This window comes from Terrapene carolina, unplaced genomic scaffold (genome assembly GCF_002925995.2).
Source record: "Terrapene carolina triunguis isolate 2854851 unplaced genomic scaffold, T_m_triunguis-2.0 Scaffold84, whole genome shotgun sequence".
In the NCBI taxonomy this organism is placed as follows: Eukaryota; Metazoa; Chordata; order Testudines; family Emydidae; genus Terrapene; species Terrapene triunguis.
In genome coordinates this window covers 2,875,852-2,890,366 of record NW_020664435.1, presented here as the reverse complement: position 1 = coordinate 2,890,366, position 14,515 = coordinate 2,875,852, and the positions used below count along the sequence as shown (strand labels likewise).

Sequence of the window (14,515 nt, the reverse complement as noted above, 5' to 3'; positions counted from 1 at the left end):
TCTGGGACTCCTTCCTGACTCCCATTACCCTATACATTGCGATGTAAAAAGCAATGTGTCTGACATAGTATCACACTGCCTGAAACAGGGGGAAAAAACGTGAAACAGAAGTATTATTGCAGGATTTAGACTCCAAGAGTCTTAAAAGCAGTAACATTTGTTTCAAGACTTCCATTTTGCAAAAACTAAACAACTGAAAAGTATTAATATTATTTTCTATTATTTGATTTTGTTCTTTATTTCACTATGTTACTTTGCTACTCCTATTGTAGCTGTGAAGTCACTAGATAAAAATTTCTTTGGAGAATCACTTACCAAAGTCCATCACTACCTGTATCTACCTTGTTAGTACATTTCTTAATATCTCAGCAATACTTACCTAATGCAGTGATGAGAAAAAACAATTATTTGTTATTAGTTCTCCTTATCCCTCTGCTTGGCGGTTAACTAGGACCATAATTTTAAATTTATCTGGGACAAAACACTAGAAAGCACATGTAGATGGTATTATTTATTTGTAGTACTGTAGTGCCCAGGAGCTCTAGTTGTGACCCAGGACCCCATTACGCTAGGTGCTGTACAAACAGAATAATCCTGAGTAGCAAGAGGATTCACCAAGATGCTCCAATACATATTTTTTGTTTAAATAATTCATAGAATCATAGAAATTTAGGACTGGAAGGGATCTCGATAGATCATCTAGTCCAGCCCCCTGCACTAAGGCAGGACTAAGTATTGACTAGACCATCCCTGACAGGTGTTTGTCTAACCTGTCCTTAAAAACCTTCAGTTACGGAGATTCCACATTAATAGTGATCCAAGCAGTACTTGTCAATCCAGAGCATACATTAATGACTTATAATTTGATAATGCTTTCTATATTTATTAATCATTTTGATCAATGGATTTATCACTGAACAGGCAAATATGTTGGTTCTATTGCAAACCAACAATACAACGTGATGGTGGCCTCATCTGTATGACTTGCTATAAAGATTGAAAAGGTACTATAGCCTAGTAAGACTTATTTAAAATTTATTTCTTCATCTAACAGAAGCCAGGTAAAAGCAGATTAAAAGGCTTAACTGAAAATATACAATTATTCTATGTTCTTCTGAAAACAGTTTTAAGTAGTTTCCCATACTGAATTGAATACTAACTCTAAAGAGGATTATTTGTTTAGCTGTGATACAATTGTTACTGTAAGGTACTGTAATAAGTAAAGCTGTCATATTTTAGCAAGTACAATGTGACTACATTTCTAAACTGTAGATTTTAATAAGTCTCATAAAAATAAAGGCACACATATTATACAAGATATATGTATACTAAAAATGAATAAAAACTGGACAATATTCTCAAACACAAGTTCCATTATTTTAATTCTAAAATTAATGGAAGCAACAAATAGCAAGATTAAGATGAAGGGTTTTTTTAAACAAAATCAAAACAAAAAAACCTTCATCTATGATTTTCTGTGGGGTGTTAACACTAACACCCTCCCAAAAAATAAAGCAAAGCATATTTCTTACCTTCACCTACCATAGAAACACCTATTGACATTCCCATGAACTTGCTTTTGGTCCATACATGGGCGTTCACACACATTCTCTTCTCCTTGCATTCACAGTAAAAGCATGATACTGGTGGGTGATGGGATACTTGTTCAGCTACAAACCTCAGCTTGTAGCACTCTGATTGGTCCTGGCCAAATTCCTTGGTTTGGTCCTTAGAAACTACAGAGGCACTGTTAGTTCTGAATGATTTCACTTTGTCTTTAGGCACATCCCATGAGCAATGAAATGATTCACCAATTATTGGGTTATAAGGTTTCTTGGCAACTGCTCCCTTTCGGCCTTCATGAAAGGCTGTTAGATAATACTCCACAAAGCAAATAATTCTTTCCTCAGGAGTGGCTCCAGCTGCAATTGACAAAAACAGGTCTGGATGGGCCATGAAATTTGCATACATCTCCAGCAGAGATCTTTTCTCCAAAATAAATGTTGGAAGCACCACCTGTATTCAAAGCAGACAAAGGCAGGTATGATTCCCAATGATTATACTACAGGGATAGTAAACAGTTAAGACAGCTGTAATTTTAGCTGAGCCAAGCTTCATGATAGCTGTTTCCCCCACCTCTGCCAGAGAGCAATTTCTCTTGGAATACAGTATAAATAACGAATCAAAGAAAAATTAGCAGTCTTGATAGCTGTACAAGCTGCTTCCGATTTCATTATGGTTTTCAATGACAGACCAAGTGGCATGGATCCGCTATTTCCCCTTTCTCTCTGTTCAGCTAATAAACAAACCACTGTTCTTAGAAGCCTTCATTCTTTGAGAATGTGAAAACAGTCTGGTACAAGTTAATTGAATTCTAACACCACACAAATCTGAGCTGAATTACTATTAACCCTCAAAAAAAAAAAAAAAAAACCCAACAGACTTCCCAGACTACTGAACATTTCAGAGGATGCTTATATAAATAACCAGTTTCCAAATGGTTAGTGAGAACATAAAATCATCTAATTAACATTGGTTGTAAGAGTAATATTGTTTTGTTAATAATAGTTTTACTGAAAACTATTACGATGCACTGAAGGGCAGCAGAGATCTGTGCAACACAGAATAATGTCTTCCTCCTCTACAAAGGACCACAAGAGAGAAGCTAGTGAGGAGTTACAGCTAACAGGGGAGACATACAATACATTATCTACATGGCTTAAAGTGAACTGGAAGTGCCAGATCTGTCCTTGTCACTCAGAGAGACATTTTTCCACTATCTACCATCACTGACAGGGAATATGTTTGGAGCCTCAGGCAAATCAGGAGCCAGGCTGCTGCAGGATGAGTATTGATTATCTCCAGGAATACTCCCAAGTAAATACATTCATGGCCTTCTTTCTACACTCATTCTGGCAAATGAATTTCAACTTTACTCTCCTTTGAATTCCCTCCTTTCTCCATCACTCGCCTCTTTTCAATTAATTCTTCTGCCCTGCTCCAAGAATCAGGCAAGGACAGAGTGGTACCATCCCCATCTCGAATGTAAAGAACCTTGCCTCTCCCTTCACTGTTATAAAATCAGACTAATGCACAGTTTAAGCCTTTTTAGTGAGTAAAGATAATGGAAGCTGCCAGGTATTTATTTCCATTAAAATGATAAAATTACAATAAACCCACAAATATTTCTTTGAATGGATTCTCTCAATGACCCAAACCCATATTGCCATATGCTACTCTACAATAGATTAGTGTTTCATACGTGAATCAGAACAGCTGCTATTCAGGCAGGCAGAGATTGGTATTGCTGCAAAGTTACTGTTCATATCCAAGAAGAAGGGAGACAGCTACACTGATTTAAAGGGCTCTGCTAATGTATTAATATTGTGAGCTCTACTCACATCTTTTATGGACCCCTTCATCATTTTTGGCTGTTTTAAATATATCATGCAGAACAGATGGGACATTTTTCTTCTGGGTCTGTACACCCCTGGGGACTCTATCAGCAATGTGTCTCCTACTGGACTTAGGCCCCAATCCTGCAATCTGTTGCATGTGTTTGGATCTCTGCATGCAGCCCTGCTGAAGCTGCATAACCCACACCTTATATTGTATTGGCTTACTTATACAAAATAATTCAATAATGAAAACAAATAGTAATGGTGGATTTTTTTGTTTGTTGCTTTTTAAGTTTGATTCTAGCTTTGAAGAGTAGTTTGTGATGATCTTCTCCCACAATATCAAAACTGGTTTCACAGATGAAAAACAACATTTTAAAACATTCACTTTCAGCCCAAATATTTATTGTCTGGTATAATTCAAATAGCAATTCATCACAGTTGCTACCTGCTTCAGTGACTTAGATTTATTATATTAAAAAAAATCTTTAGCTGTACACCTCAAAAACTGTGTGCACCAAAAGGAGGTTGATAGCCTTTAAAAAAATGGGTTTAATGTTCTACAATCCCCCAGAAAGTTGGTGATAGTTCAACAATGTATTCATTATGTAGACGTCAAGGAGGAGAGGAGGACTGCAAAGCCATCCTTTTGGTAAACCACAGTCTTCCCTTTTGCCCAAGTGGCTGCGTCTGATAAGAACAACATTTATTTGCACAGATCAGAGGTCAGGAGGTTGGAGAGTGGGGGGAAATGAAGGAACACATTTAAAATGTTGCTGATTTTGTGATTACATTTTAAAGCTGAAAAGATTTCATCCTCCGAGCTTGCTTGTCAATATCCTGGTGTTCATTTCCATGTTCTCTACTGCTGGATATATCCTCTGGAGCCAGCTGCTCCACATAAATATGCCAGCATAACTGCTTAAATAGGCATTAAAAATACTCAATGCTTTCATTATAATTTCAACTGCTGATTAAAACATTTGAGAGATAGAATTCTAACTCAAATTTATAATTAAAAAAAACCAACAGTTTACAAGAAAGGATTTAAATTCCTATATAACCAAAAAGGCTCCACAGCTAACAAAATAAATAGTTTCAAAAATGAAATCTCTGGAGCTGAAAATGATTCAAGTTTTTGAGCTTTCACTGAGTGATTTCATTGGGTTTTAAATCCATGAAACTTTCAAGAGTTCTAAAAAATATCTGTACAATGTTCTCTTGAATATTGAAACTATATACTATATACTTTTGTATTTGACACTACCATGCACTAATATAAATAGTCCAAAAGATTCTGATCAATTTTTGGAGTTGACCCTCATGCTGAGAAATTAGCCTTTAACCCTTTATACAGTTTTTCCACAGAAACATATAGGCGTGTGGGAGGTTTAGGTTGGATAGCAGGAAAAACTTTTTCACTAGGAGTGTGGTGAAGCACTAGAATGGGTTACCTAAGGTGGTGGTGGAATCTCCTTCCTTAGAGGTTTTTAAGGCCCGGCTTGACAAAGCCCTGGCTGGGATGATTTAGTTGGGGATTGGTCCTGCTTTGAGCAGGGGGTTGGACTAGATGACCTCCTGAGGTCCCTTCCAACCCTGATATTCTATGAGTGTTGGAAAAACTATTGTATCTCTCTGTATCTCCCAGTGCAGGAACATTCTCCATGCATAGTAGTGATCCATGTGCTAACTAAAGCAACACAGTTTTCTCCCCTTTCCTGGGAGAATTCCACAGCCTAACACAACGCACTGCCCAGATATTTGTACAGAATTAGGAATGAGAATATTTACACTAATAACTGGAGCCATCCATGGCACTCCAGACATGTTTGTATCTGCATAAAAGGGCAAGGCTGTCTCTTCTTCTTTTCACTTTGGGGGACCCTGACAAATAAAAAATTGCAAATAAGTTTAAATAGAATGATTGTGGATTGCATGCTCAGGTAGTATAAATTGTCTGCACTAAAGAATCCACTAGTCAAAGCCCTAGAGGAATGGCAGTTCTTGCTACCTCTTGGAGTTTCACAATTAGAAGAAAGAAGCCTAATAGGTGTTCTGCTTTCCTCCTGGGGGTTGGGGGAAAGTGGACTGACCCAGAATAGGATTACAATCTGCCGCTACAGGATTTTATGAACCCATCTACACTTTATGCCACTTCAGGGTAGCCATGACCATAATGCTTTAAAAGATTTGTTTAAAACCGCCACTAGATCCAAGTGCCAGATGGAGAAAGTAAGTGTGCGACTTCTTAGGACCAGAAGTATTTATTTCCTTTGCCACTGTTTGCTGTGGGGGCAGGGTGTATTGATTTAAATCAAAACAGTGATTTAAAATCAGCAAGCAGAAAACCTTAATTTAAGCAGATAAGGTGGGTAAGGTAATATCTTTTATTGGACCAACTTCTTCTGGTGAGAGACAAGCTTTTGAGCTCACAAAGAGCTCTTCTTCAGGTCTGGGCTAGATCTTCCCAGACCCTAAAGAAGAGCTCTGTGTAAGATCAAAAGCATAGGTGACATGTAATGGAGGCCAGGGGAGGCTAAGCCTCCCCAAATCTCATGCTGCTGGGGACGGAGGGGCAGTGGCAGATTTGGGGCCCTCTGAAAAATCTCCCCCTGCCATGGCCCCAGGGCTGGAGGATCTCTCGCTCCCTTCAGCGGCTCCAGGGCACAGTGGCAACACAGCTTTTCCAATCTTGGGGAAGCGGGGGGAGAGCAAGTGGGGGCCGGACCTCGGGGGGAAGAAGCAGACTGGGGGTGGAATGGGGGTGGGGCTATGGGCTCAGCGCTCCAGCCAGGGCATAGAGCTCCGCCGCGGTCCAAGCCTAGGGTGAGAGCTTGACCCCGGCTGGGGCCAATCTCTCAGCCCCCCACCCCAGCCAGGGCCATGGGGTGGGGAGGGCTGGGCTGACCAGCGAATGGGAGTGGGGCCTTGGCTGGAAGAGGCAGGTAGGGGGCTAGCCTCTCCAAGGGGAAGCTTTACCTGCCGCCCATGCTCAGAAGCATGTCTCTCTCACTAACAGAAGTTGGTCCAATAAATGCATTACCTTATCCACCTTGTATCTTTAATATCCTGAGACCAACATGGCTAGAACACGGAAAACATTAATTTAAATAATCAATTTTAATCTTATTTTGCATTTGTACTTTTTAGTTATTTTCCTAAATAAAGGTTGATTCTCATCGGTTGTTAACAATTAAAATATTGATTTACAACTAAAAATAGCATTTACTCTAAATTTAGTGCTTTTTTCCCTAACCAGAAGGATACTACATATATTTATTTAAGCAATTACATAGCTTAACTTCAATTATTTAGATTCTTTCTTTAGACACTTATTATGTTAGATGAACTAGTCATTGAGTTGAAGTCGTTGAATAAACTGAAATGAATGAGCGCACCGCACCTTAAGCCTGGGGGGGCATTGTCCAGCTTGCCGGGAGAAGGGGAATAGCGCTTTATGGGTGGGGGGGGGTAGGAGAGGGGCTCAGAAGCTGCTGGAAAAGGGGGAGCGGGTCAGCATGGCAACGCTGACTCATCCCCAGGGATTGGAAGGGCTGGGGAGTTGAAAAGGGACAAGCCTGGCAGAAGCAGCCCCTTTTCCCCAGACCAGGTGGAGCAGCACCCATCTCCACTTCCCTTAGAAGTGGCAAAATACCAGGTTTGGTCAGGACCTGAAGTAGGCATTCTGCTAGCCGCTCCGTCCTCAGGGGGCTGTGAAGGAATTTTTCCCTCATCACTAGATTGGCCTGGGGGGGGGAGGGTCACCTTCCCCACAGCAGGTTCACGGAGGGCTTTGCTATGGTGAGTAGGGAAGGGAGTTAGGCTACGATGTTGCAACTCATTCAGTAAGTGTGGGGCGGCTGTCCAGTGCAGGTAGTCCCCAGGGAAGGTACAGTGACCAGATAAATGGCTTGGTGAAGGCCTTAAAAAGGAGGTGTTTGTTAAAGGAGCAGAACGGGGGGAGAGCGGGGGGGGGTTCAGGGCTCCTGTGACTGGCATGACAGGAGCCAACCCCCCTTCCTTTATAGCCCACCTTAACCCCTGTAACCACATGGGTTGGCTGGGGACCAGGATGGAAAAAGGGGGGACTGGCATAAGCCCTCAGGTAGTTATTGAAATGATCATGGGGTTACTTGCACAGTACATTTTTATCTGCTGAGTAGTCCCAGACATCTAATAATAAAGTTGTGGCCTCATTAAAACCATATCAAGTGTCTCCTGTCCTCCTTTCGGTACAGCCGGACAAGAAAGCATTCTCTGTGCCTACAGGAAAAGCTACTGCTGTCAAAAGCTGGTTTAACACTTCAGCATACTCTGGTTCCAGGTGCTTAGCCAGTGGTGTCTCCTAGTTCAGTGATTTGACTCTCTTTAAAACTTCTAAGCAAACATGTATTATTTTTTTCATTTAAATGATTTTTATAGATTATAATACATTATCAAATTGCCATAATTTCAAATGTATTTTTAAATAGATTTTTTAAAAAAAGTGTATTTAATTAATATTAAACCATTTGCTTTAAATACAAATTGGAGTTTTTTTAATTAACATAATCGATTTTTATCCACCTTGCTGTAAGGCAATAGAGTTGGGCTGCCATTCTATTGAAGGGGGAAGGGAGTATCTGGCACAGCCACTTCCCACTGAGATGACAATTCACTGTTTTAAGAGGGACAGAAGCATTTTACTATTCAAAGAAGTTATTGTGGAAGTAAAAATAGGGCACATTTGCATCCCAGTGTTAAGTTTCAAGCCAGATGTAATTTGAAAATAAGCAAAAAGTTTTGTAACATGGGAAAATAAACTACCATGTCCATTTATGATGAATGGATTTATTTTCTCTCTTCTGGGTTATGGCATGACTTTGTTGCTGTCTATGTTGTCAGCCATTTACTTTTAGGATAGCAAATAACTGGGAAGAGAGGGGAGGATACTAGGCACCGCAGGAATAGTACCAAAAGTTGTCCCAATTGATCTGTCTGATGGAATGTGTGTGACTGATAACCCAGCTATCCAAATTACAGGACAGAAACGGCTGCTGAAAAAGTATTAGGCTAACAGTAATTTCTGTCATTTTTCATTAAAAGCCAAAGAATGAACAAATTTCAAAACTTATTTGCACAATAAATCTACTTTAAAAAGCACATTAAAGTGCAGCCTAAAAACCTTGATCCAGCTAAAGCCTCAATGCTACACTGATCTACCAATGCAGAGCCATGAACCCACATGCAGCGCTTCTGATTGCTGTGAAAGTCCACGTGAATGCAGGAGCCTGCTCTAGCAAAACCCGATGTAATCAGTGATGTCAAGTCAAGACAGCAAGTGCAATATAATCCTTCAATATGAAATGGGGCAGCATGTCTCATTCCAGCAGTGAGCACCTCTGCAACATTAAAGTGCTGCTATTATCTTCTTAGGAAACTTGAGTCAGTTTGTATGTAGCCAAAGCTAATATGCCAACATAAGAAACCAGCCCTTAGGAAAGGGAAAAGATGCTGTTTTCTTTGATATGGCTCAGGAATTTTATGATAAGTCTTCAGGAGCAATTGCCACTAAGTATCATACAACAATTTCTAGTTTATGAAAGCAACTAAAGAAAAAGCTCTGGTGAAGTAGGCACTGGGAAATTCAAAAACATTTAAAACTAAACTGAAGTCAAACATCTTTTGATTTTAACATCAACATCTGTCACAACTAGCTCCTGCAGACCCAAAAGCTGACCAGTATCAAAGTTACCTGGGATTTGACTTTTAGAGGAACGGTTAAAAATGAAATAAGTACTGCCACCAAATAAACTAGGCTTTGTTTCTATACAGGCTAAAGGTTGCCTCCCTGTATCAGTCAGCAATCTAGACAATTTAAAAAAATAAATAAATAAAACCAACCAACCAGTCAGTACTTTTTTTTAAAATTCACAAATGGTTAGAAAAGGGACATGTGCCCATGGTAACACAATGATCTGACTGATACTCTTACTATTTGCATTCATGCATCATATACACTAAAAATGAACCTGACATGGCTAAACAAGTTTATTCTTCATTCAGCATAAACTTCTATATACACACACATTAACATTTTGCCAATATTAGGGTCAGATGCCATTCATCCGTGTGCTCCAAAGTTCACATAGCCCCCTGTAATACTCTGTCAATGTGATCTGAGATCAAGGTCAGAGAATAGATTCTTGTAACCTTTATTTATTTATTTATTTTTGCACACTTAGGAATATTTACATTGTTACAAAAAACAAACAACCCACAGCCTACAACAAATTATTATCCTTTGGGGCAAAAAATCCTAAGTATTTGATTCCCACAGTGGATGAGAAGTGATTGATCAGAAAAGAAGATATTAATGTTTCACTTGATATAGCCTCAATTTAATGTTCCTCTCATTCATACTATTTTGTATTTGGGGGTTTTGTGTGGCAGCACACATACAGAGAAGGGACTGGAAATTTAAAGAGAAATCCCCCATCACCATCTCTAAAAAGCTCAGAGATAGTTTGATATATTAGACTGAAATAGTTTTACTGCCTCCTCAGGTGTTTTTGTGGGGTGATAAAAGTCATCTAGGTTACCAAAAGTAGAAAATGGTTTACAAAATAGAAGGTGTTAACGGTGGAGGTCTATGAAGCTTCTAGATCTACTGTAAGATTCTGAATTCAAAATAGAAATGTTACCGCATTTATACCAGACCACTAAAGCTGAAGAGCCCTAAGAGGCTGAAGAATGCAAAAACCAACCAACAAACAAAAATACAAATAGTATACAGGTCTAGGTGTTTCTCTCAGCTCTAAGAAATGAGAACAGAAGTAATTCAGAAATTAAGTGGTGAAACTTTGGTTGCACTCAGAAATAAACATTACTGGCAGTACTGGTATCTGATATTATTTTTGCAATGGATTAAAGGACTATTTAACCTTGAAGTTGTCTTGTTCATATTATTTTGTCATATTATTTCCATCATTTTAGGAGAAGGAGGCATATACGCAAGTATATGAGGAGAGGATAGACCACACTGGGCAAATCCTTTATTTCAGAGAAAAATAATACAATGTAAATTAATAAAAATCTGTTTCTAAGATCAAAAGGAAAGCAAGCCAAGCTTTTTTGTATATCCACATGCCTTTGAGAAGAGCTCTCTTTCATAATTACTCTACCATACAAACACAACTCTCCGACCTTCCCATTCTGCTTTTATTTGTGGAGGAAACAAGTCAGAATAAATTCACTTTACTTATTTCACTTCTTTGACAACAAACAACAACAAAAAGCTTTCTGTATGCCACCTCCTTTCCATGCCATTAGAAAAAAAAAATCCTCTCAAAGCCTATGTATCCACAAGAGAGAAAATCACTAGAGAGTGGAATACAAAATTATTAATGGGAGGAAGTTCTCATTTTCAAACTATCTACAAATTTTCCAACTCTGCAGGGGTTTACAGAAAATCTCTCAGATGACACCTCTACAACAAGATTCCTTTTAATGGGGGGAAGGAAAGCTCAGTGGTTTGCGCATTGGCTTGCTAAACCCAGGGTTGTGAGTTCAATCCTTGAGGAGGTCATTTGGGGATTTAGTTGGGGATTGGTCCTGCTTTGAACAGGGGGTTGGGATTAGATGACCTCTTGAGGTCTCTTCCAACCCTGATATTCTATGATTTTTTTTATATTATATTATATTAATTATATTATATTTTATTTTATTTTATTTGAATGGTTTCAGAACAAAGGAATACACAAAGTGTAATCTTTTGTAATATGACTGTAACATGAAGAGTAGTTTTGTCCTGAGGGGCCATAATTTTGTTATAGTAGATTGCCTGAAGTTTTCATGTGATCCAAAGGTATCTGATACCAAAGTACTAATTTAACCCACCTTCCTTGTTCCTTAAATTGAAAGCCTTTAACTCCCAGTGTTCACTTTGTCTTTTTAGATGCAGGTGAAATGAAACTGACTATGGGCCTAATCCTGCATTTCTCGCACAGCCAATAAACCCATTGCTTTCATGGGTGTTTTGAATGTACAAAGAATGCAGGATTTTGCCCTGAATGAGCAGTAAGAAAAGGCGATAAAGACCCTGGCTTTGCAAACATTTATGCACGTGAACAACTTTACTCACATGAGCAAACATACCAAGTCCAATGTGTCTACTCACACCACAGTCATAGGTGCTGGAACAATTTCTATAGTGGGTGGGCTGACAGCCATTAAACAAAACTGTAAACCCTGTCTCTGATGGAAACCACTTCAAAACAGGGGGTGCTGCCGCACCCCCAGCACCCGTAGTTCCAGCATCTATCAACATAGTTAAGGATGTGTAAGTGGTTACAAAATGAGGGCCCTAAACAGCAAGACAGAAATTTTATCATGGCCTCTATTCTGCTCCTGATGACTATAATGGGACTAAAAAGATTTGGTCAAATGAAACTATGAGCTGCCCTGTGGAAACATTATACCACAATTCCAGATTCGTTTGGATTAAACAGTCACTGTCCCAAAGGGAATGTGAGGTCTTGTTTTAAAGCCCACAGTAAAGTCTAATTTACTAAGACAAATACAAATCTGTAAAGCTCCTCCACCACTGCCTACAAACAAACATACGTTTTCCTCTCCTTCATTTTCTGCAGTTCCTGCTGCTATAATTTGACATGAAAAGCCTGCCTAAGAAAGCTGATCACCCTCCATACTGCTCCAGGATGGGACCACACTTGAAAAGAAGCAAATCTATGATAACTATTGCTTAAGAATTTGCAGAATAAGTTGAGATCTGAAACAAAATAGTTTGGGAGGAAGAACTGATTTAGTAAGAAAGAATGAGTGACTAAGATAGATAGATAGATAGATAGATAGATAGATAGATGTAGTGTGCCTACCCTGGTTAGATCCATGCCAAGTTTGAGCTGTGAGATGAGATGAAGAATTATGCTACGCTGATCTTCCATGACTCCTAAATCCTCCTCTTCATTATCTTCGGTATCCGTCATCTCACCTTCAACCAGGATCAACTCAGGAGCTGAATGCTAAAATGAAAACAATCACCAAGCATCACCAACTGGATAAACAAGTAGCAATATATGTCATGTACTTATGCATGTTTAAAAATGGGGATAGTTCAGAACACCCAAGGGGGCCCTTCACAAAAATCCACTTAAGGCTGTACTGCAACTTTGATGTTTCAGTGGCAACAATGGTGATCATTAGCAAGTATTAATTCATAAATTATTATATAATATTTGTACTGCAGTAGTTCCAGTCAGCAACAGGGGCACATTGTGCGAAGTTCTGATACAGGTATACAAAAGCAAAATGCCTTCCCCTCCAGAAGCTTCTTTTCTTTATCTATTAAACAACAAGCATAGTTGAGCATCAGCATCCTCAAGAGAGTTTCAATTTGCTAAACCACTCATGTAAATAAATATCTTAAGAAATCGTAATATTAAGGACTAACTTCACATGATTTTTCCCCTCATTCATCCCCATTGCTCAACTCTGGAAATCATGGATCAAGTAAATTTTGAATAAAATGCTTATCAATGCTAATTGGACCATCATAGTCAAGAACTTTCTATAATGAAGGTAAATTAGAGTCTAATCAGAGGTATATATATTAATGTGAATTTTTCTGCTCGTTGCAGTGCTATGAATTCGTGGCATGGTGTTCAACATTTAGCTTGTTTGTGTTCAAGACAGAGGAGCAATAGTATATCTGCCCATTTTCCAGATATAACAGTTGAGGATTAACAAAAACAGAAAAATTATGCCACCTCCTTCCAAAGTGTATGGTGTGTGTGGGGGGAGGAGGGGTGTGGAAGTATAGTAAATTCTGCAACAAAACATAACACTTTCTTGCCTCTTAAATTACAATATATTCATAAACTATGTCTGGGTGGTAATTATTTAACTCAGCTCTTTTAATATGGAATTCACTCCCCTTGGTGGTTCATCAGAGCCAGAGTCTAACAAGCTTCAGGGCCAGGACATGAATTATTTGGGTTTGCTTTTACATGGTTGTTCTTTTTTTTGTTTATATTGCTGAAAAATTTACAAGACAGTTGTTCACATTTCTTAAGGCAGCACCAATGGTTCTTTACTGCTAACTCTGGTGTGTAGCTGTCTCTTATATATATTTAATTTTGTAAAAAAGAATATCACTGCTGCAACGACAGTTGCTCTATTATATAAATCCCTAAATAATTTTAAGGAATTACAAAAGAGAGGCTGTGATGATTTTTACAGCAAAGCCTAAAACATTCCAAGCAAAAGAGAAAAAAACTGACATTCTGCTTCTTCTTTTATTGTACACGGAATTGGATTTTAAAACAATTTGCTCAGAAGAGAGTCTATAATCATGTTAGAGACAAAAATCCCTCACCTGGCTTACAATATTAACATATACAAAGCGGGTCTTATTTACCAGTATTCTACTGGCTGGTCACTATTATGTATAGATGTTTCCATGATTTGGATCAGGCTTTTTTTCTTTTTAATTGAATGCATGTTTCAACAGCTGTCCTCCAATATAAACCATTACTAGAAAATCTCTGAACTCAAATTAGCTATGTTAATTTCATCTGGTGAAACACCACTAGAACACAGAGCAATTAAAAAGGTTCTTTGTAACTACTCCATCTAGAAAACACTATATAACTCCAAACCTGGTAAGCTATAACCTTAACAACTGTGGAGGCTTTTGAAAGGGCAAAACAACCACTTTTCTCCACTCAGAAAAATGTATAGCATGATAACTCACCCACCACTAATCAACTAATGCATGATTGACAAATTCAGTTTCAGTATGTTAGCACATAATCTGACAACACTTACTATACGTGATCTAATTCCATAATCATGTAGTAGATGCAGAATGCTGCAGCCCTACGCTGTTATGTACATAACTGAATTTCATCTGGAGGGGATGTGGGAAGGGGTCTTCAGAACTTACAGTAGACGTTTCTACAGCAGGCTTGCCTTTCATCCAGCTTGACCTCATCAAGAGTACTGTGCTACCGTTATCAGTACTGCTGCTCTTGCTGCTAGCTCGGTTAATGGCAAGCAAGCTAGAGCTGGAATTAGTAGTACTAAGAACAGGCAACAGAACCTCCCCTCCCCCCCCC

The 14,515-nt window shown here is 38.8% G+C and overlaps 1 protein-coding gene across 1 annotated transcript in view; it reads right to left on the bottom strand.

The window, feature by feature from the left end:
- OSBPL10 (oxysterol binding protein like 10) overlaps positions 1-14,515 on the bottom strand; it is a 170,024-nt gene that overhangs the window by 21,635 nt on the left and 133,874 nt on the right. Inside the window, exons 7-8 of the mRNA XM_026649361.2 lie at positions 12,275-12,421; positions 1,533-2,016 (exon numbers count right to left, since the gene is read on the bottom strand). Of these exons, the coding sequence (XP_026505146.1) occupies positions 1,533-2,016; positions 12,275-12,421 (631 nt within the window). The remainder of the gene's footprint in view (positions 1-1,532; positions 2,017-12,274; positions 12,422-14,515) is intronic.